At 44.5% G+C, this 6,216-nt stretch overlaps 1 protein-coding gene across 1 annotated transcript; it reads left to right on the forward strand.

The window, feature by feature from the left end:
• The first annotated feature begins 165 nt into the window (after positions 1-165).
• Ir10a (Ionotropic receptor 10a) lies at positions 166-2,155 on the forward strand. The gene is made up of 3 exons (XM_064681073.1): positions 166-684; positions 742-983; positions 1,054-2,155. The coding sequence occupies exons 1-3, from the start codon at positions 166-168 to the stop codon at positions 2,153-2,155; spliced, it is 1,863 nt and encodes a 620-aa protein (XP_064537143.1).
• Positions 2,156-6,216: the final 4,061 nt, after the last annotated feature.

A 6,216-nucleotide genomic window follows, 5' to 3' on the forward strand; every position in this document is an offset into this window, starting at 1 on the left:
TGCTTAAGGAGAAGGCGGCACCAGCTGGGAGAATGGCACCTGACATAACTGGTCTCTAATTACGTTTGGGCAAACAAACAAAATTGCAGGTGTCAAAACATGAAGTGGGCCCCAGTTGGCCAAAGTGTGCCGACCGACCTCTGGGTCATTTGTGGATGCAACGCGATGGCGAACGGCTGGCTACATCTTCTCCTCTTGGCCCTAGGCTGCCTGAGCGGTCTGGCCAGGCGAGCCCAACTGGATGTGCTGTTGGCGGAGCCCATGCGCAGCATACCCTTTCTCCATGTGCTGCTGCGGCGCGAGCAGCTGCAGGAGGATGCCCGCAATGGGCATGCCATGTGGTTTATGCAGCACGCCGATATGCCGCACAGCGTGCACAGCTACATGGAGGAGCAGCCGGTAGAGATGGCCAGCAGCCTGGTCGGCGTGGATAGCCGGGACAGCTTTGCCCTGGTCATCAGTCTGGCGCAGTTGATCTCGAACCGCGGCGCCGCCAGCATAACAGAGCGCGCCGGCGTCCATTTCTATATAGTGGCTGATCCTCTGGACAGCCTGAGCCCGGAACAGCAGCTGGAGCTAGCGCATAGCTGTCGCCAGCTGTGGACCCAGCATAGAGTATTCAATCGGTACATAATCACAGATACCGACATCTGGATCTACGATCCGTTTGCACGCAGCGCACAAGCCACCTGGGATGGCAGCTACAGTGATCAATGGGGCAATGTCAATGAGTATGAGGAGTCCTTTGGCCGCATGGTGCCGTATTCGGGTGGCGAGGCATTGCCCCATCTATTATTCCATGACATGAAGGGCTATCCGCTGCGCGTGCAGATCTTCAAGTCGGTCTATTCGCGTCCAAAGCTGGATCCACAGACGGGTCTGCTGCGCCACATCACGGGCGTCGACTGGGAGGTGGCTAAGAAGATAGGCCAGCTCCTCAACTTTACGATGCTGCTGCAGCAGCCGGACAAGAACTATTTCGGGTAAGCAGCACTCTAGTCTAGTAGCTGGAACCGTTCTTCAGCTTCTTTTTTTTTTGCTCTTTTCCGCCAGGGAGCGCAGTGCCAATGGCAGCTACAATGGAGCCATTGGCTCCATACTGAACGATGGCCTGGACATTTGCTTGACGGGCTTCTTTGTCAAGGATTATCTGGTGCAGGATTACATGGACTTTACAGTTACTGTCTACGATGACAAGCTGTGCATCTATGTGCCCAAGGCCAGTCGCATTCCACAATCTATTCTGCCCATCTTCGCGGTCGGCTATGACATCTGGTTGGGCTTCATCCTAATGGCCTTTATATGCGCCCTCATCTGGCTGCTGCTGCGTGTGATCAATCTACAGCTGCACATTGTGAGAATTCGAGGACGCCGTCTGTGGCAGCAGGCGCTGGGCATTGTGGTGGACACGTGGGTGGTTTGGGTGCGGGTGAATCTGTCCCATTTGCCGGACAGCTATGCGGAGCGCATGTTCATTGGCTCGCTGTGCCTGGTGAGCGTCATCTTTGGTGCCATATTTGAATCAAGCCTGGCCACCGTCTATATACATCCGCTCCACTACAAGGATATCATAACACTGCAGGATCTGGACGAGAGCGGCCTCAAGGTTGTCTACAAATACAGCTCCATGGCCGATGATTTGTTCTTTAGCGAAACGTCGCCCCTCTATGCCAGCCTCAACAAGAAGCTCCGGTGGAATCCGGATCTGAATGCAGATGTCACCAACGAGGTGGCCACCTTTGGCGGCAAGGCCGGCGTCTCGCGCTACTCCTCGCTCATGATGGAGTCAGTCAACTTTTTGCTTATGCGCCGCATTTGGGTGGTGCCCGAGTGCCCCAAATACTACACCATCTCCTATGTAATGCCCAGAGATGCGCCCTGGGAGGAGGCGGTCAATGCGCAGCTGCTGCGCCTGCTCAACGCGGGTCTCATTCCCAAATGGATTCAAGATCAAAAGTACAAGGTGACCGTCCAGACGCGCACTGCTCTCTTCCACGCCGAGGCCGAGGCCAGCCAGATTCGTGTCCTGACCATTGGTGACCTGCAGCTGGCCTTTTATGTGGTTATTGGTGGCACAATAATTGCCTTTCTCGGATTTCTGGCGGAGCATGCCTGGGCCAGGCACCGTTTGCATCGAGCTGCCAAGAATCTCTAATTGCTGGTAGTTCTGGAGAAGAGTTCAGGTTTTACATACAAGCTGGTAATTGCAAAGATTCTATCCGGCAAAATACAACTTATGAAGAGCATTATCCAAAATATAAAGCACTGCTGACCCTTCTTTGGGTTTCTTTGTTTCCTTTCTAGACCTTGTACCCATTCAAAGTGAGTCAAGGCGGCTTATCCGACTCTTTCAATATATATATCTGATCATGCCATGTTCGTTTGTCCATTCGGCTGTCTGGGTGTCGGCATGAAAGCGTCGTTACCAGAGCCTAAGATCTAGAGACATCAAATCGATAACTGCCTCTGTTTTTCACGAAATAGATATAAATCGATTTTCAGCCTTGGGTTTTTGAACATATCTTCAAGACTAGCAGAGTTAAAGACACCAAAGATTAGATTAGGTTTAAATACCTTTTGAAATACTTTATCTACATGGTCTATTAACAAAGTTACACTTCTTAACTTTAGGCACATATGTATGTCAGGAGAATTGTAAAGCTCAAATTTACACAGTTTGATCAAAATTTGTTTTTTATATAAAAACTAATTTTGCGACCGATTCTTTCTATAGAGCTTTATGATAAAGTAGACAAATGTTGAAAGGATTTTGGTTTTACCAAGATAGCTTGGTAGAGCTCGTCAATGGCAGGATTGAACAAGATATCTTGTGAACCAATTAATTTTTGCGTCAAAGTTTCTTTGGCAGCTATATGATATAGTGGTTCGATCTTGTCTATTGCGGCAAACTGTCTGCAACAGAAAGACGAGCCCATGCAAAGCTTCCATAGGAGCAGACTTAGGCTATATCGACTATACTATTGATACTGATGAGGGATATTCATTTGCTTGAGATCAGAGAAGTCTCCTTCCATGCGTTACACATGACAATATTTTAATTGTTTCTAGTTGCGCACTCTCGACTAGCATACTCTCACTTGTTACAGCTTAAATCGTATTTAAGATGCGAGTTTGTACTGTTTGCAAGCGCTCAACTATGAGAAATTATCCATTGACCCAAATTTGGGCGACTTCAATGCCAGAAAATGCCTCGGATCAATTTCGAATGACGTCGAACTACGCTTTCATCCCGTTTAAGAGTTTTGGGTTGACTATTTTTCTTTTCATTTTATGCGATGATTGCAATTTTCATTCGCCAAAGGCCAGCGGCCAAAATCAACCTGCAATTTCAACACACACACAGACACACGCAAATACACACAACAGCTGAATCGCTTATATAATTTAGCCATGTTAACAATGATACGCGCCAACGGCAATGGAAATTCGGAGGGTACCCAGGGGCTGCTCACAAATCGAATTGCCAGCACCCAAATGTACATTGCACAATTCAAGGCTGCATTGCAAACGCAAGTACAGTAGTCTCTCGCTAGCAAGGCACACACATTTGGCACACAGCCTTTATCTCTAAGCGAAACGCTTGTCTGGCATTGTTGTCGGGTAAATACTGTAACATTTACCTTAGCGCACTTGAGCGATATTCACTGTGGTCGCATTACGCACGATGTGTGCGTGGTTGGCTCTCTGTTTATTTAGCATTTTGGGCCTGCACACGAAATTACAATTAAACGGCCTCAGTGGCAGCGACAACATCTCATTTAGGCATTCAAATGTGCACTTCATATACACACACAAGCACACACACACATGTATATATGTGTATCTACACATGCACATACTCCCTAAACAGGAGGGTACCGACACAATTAAATATTCCTGAGTTTATTGCATCTCAACTGCAACGATTAAGACCTAGACTAACATATACATATATATAAATATATAAACGTATATATTATATTTATGATTGCAATAATAATACTCGTAATGTTCCAGTTGTTGTTGTTTATTGTTCAAGTGTTCGTATCTGCAGGCTATAATTCATCAGATATCTGCCTGCTAAAGCTTGCGACTAATGGGTAGAGCTTAATTGCTTAAGCTCTTTGGCAGACAATGATCTTATGATAATTGAAATTCCAAACCAAATCTAAATGGTTCGAACCTAAACTTAAATCAAATTAAACAAATGCTTTATTTGCCATTAGCTATACACTTTTGATATAACGCTTTGGGAATTTTAAACATCAAGCAACTTAAAACGGCAAAGCGAAAAACTTTATTTATGGAATTTACCAGTCTTTTATAATATGCATACACATCACTGAAAGACCAAAAGAAGTAGAGAATTAGTTAGAGTAAGAGCAGTCGTTGGGCAGCGTAAAAAAAATATGAGAAGGAGAGCAAGAGAAGGAAAGATAGAGAGAGAGAGAGAGAGAGAGAGAGAGAGAGAGAGAGGTAAACAAATAGAGAAATATGAAAAAATCCTGCTGCGAGTGAGAGCACATATAACACTTATATAACTTATACACTCATATAACACTTATAAGCAAAGCATGGACACCTGTTGGGCTTATATGAAATTCTGAGAATCGCATAGCAGGGCAGAGTTAAAAAATACGTTTTATTGTAAATTTGCAGCGCAGTGGGAAGTAAACTTGGCCTGCGTTTGGCATAAAGGAACTCACATGGATGCCTGCATGTACACATATATACACGCATACATATATACATTTATACAACGACGAATAAAAAGAGGAATGACAGGGGGCGTTATATGCATGTTAGTTACGTTAAATTTAACAGAGCTCTGCCATTGCTCTTTTGCCTCTGAATTAAATTAAGCCTTTTGAGGCAGTTGGCTTAAAAACTGTTGCATACGCCCAGGCAAAAAACAAGCTACGCGTCTATGATTCTATTTTTTTTTTTTAGCAAAGCTAATGAGCTCTTGACACGCGCTTCCTGAGCTGCAGCCATCGCATTTTGAGTGCTCAATTGAACAGCGCAGCGAGGTCGGGGGCGGCATGCGTAAAGGTGTTTCGGCGGAGAGGCCAAATCGAAGAGCGGTTCGGAGCCAGTCGCCGCCTTAGGACAAACATTGCCAGAGACGTGCCGCGCATGCTAATGAAGTTGGCATGGCATTGATTCTGGCTTTGAATACGCGCAGCCAGCCACTTAGCCGGCCACTCAGTCTGTCAGTCAGTCTGCCAGTCAGTCTGTTTGTCTGTCAGAGAGTCAATCAGTCGGCATTTGAATATGCAAGCACTGGCAGAAATGTAAACTTGATGATCTCGTTAATGGTCAATTGAAAAGCCCGTGACTATGGATGCTGGCTATAGGGTATACAAGGTATGGGCTATTAGGCAACTATCTGTTCCATATGCACTCTAGCAAAACTCTGAACTCGCAACTTGTCAACTTTTATGGCCGACCCAGAAGTGGCTATCAGCGGCGCCGGGCTTTTGCTTTTTATGGCTAATTAATAGCTCAGCGACCGTTGAACCGCTTTGATCGTCGTGTGCAGATGTTTTATGTATTTCAATAAATGTTTTAGCAGATGCCATAAGCAAATCATATCCATGGTATTCAGTTTTTATGGGCTCGAAATAGCTTGGCAGGCGGCTGGTTTGGCCGGTTTTCTAAATAACATTTCGTATTGGAATTTCCCTTTGGCACGTCTACTTTCCACTGTTATGCGGCAAAAATCATGGTGCCCGCCCAACAGATACCCAGTGCATTCCATTTTAACTAATTTTTAAGATGAGATAAAGAGATGAAGCCTAGTTTTGGGCGTAGAAAAATTTAAATTGAAATAAAGTTAAAATCATTAAAAAATTAAATTTTAAGTCTTTACAAGTTGATTACTTTTTGGTAAACACTTAAAATTGTTTTTGCAGCATCAATTAGCCAGATATTGTGTATATACATATATATTTATAGAGGAGCAACAAATTGATTTATGGAAATTCGCATTCAAACAAGTACTATAATAAAATTGCATGCAAATTAAATTCCATTTGATAGCCATATTTTTTGTGAATATTAAAAAAGGATTGCTGAGAATATTTGTGCTATTTAATGCGAGTCACGTACAGCCTCGGACTGTTTTAAATTGCAATTAGCCAAGCGAAGCTGTACATTTTCAATTTCACGGGTATTTCAATGCAAATTGATAAACTCCGATCAGAACAAAATCCA

The sequence above is a fragment of the Drosophila montana genome, unplaced genomic scaffold (genome assembly GCF_035044405.1).
Source record: "Drosophila montana isolate Dmon_TW-CO22-7 unplaced genomic scaffold, ASM3504440v1 contig_2178_1, whole genome shotgun sequence".
Lineage (NCBI taxonomy): Eukaryota > Metazoa > Arthropoda > Insecta > Diptera > Drosophilidae > Drosophila > Drosophila montana.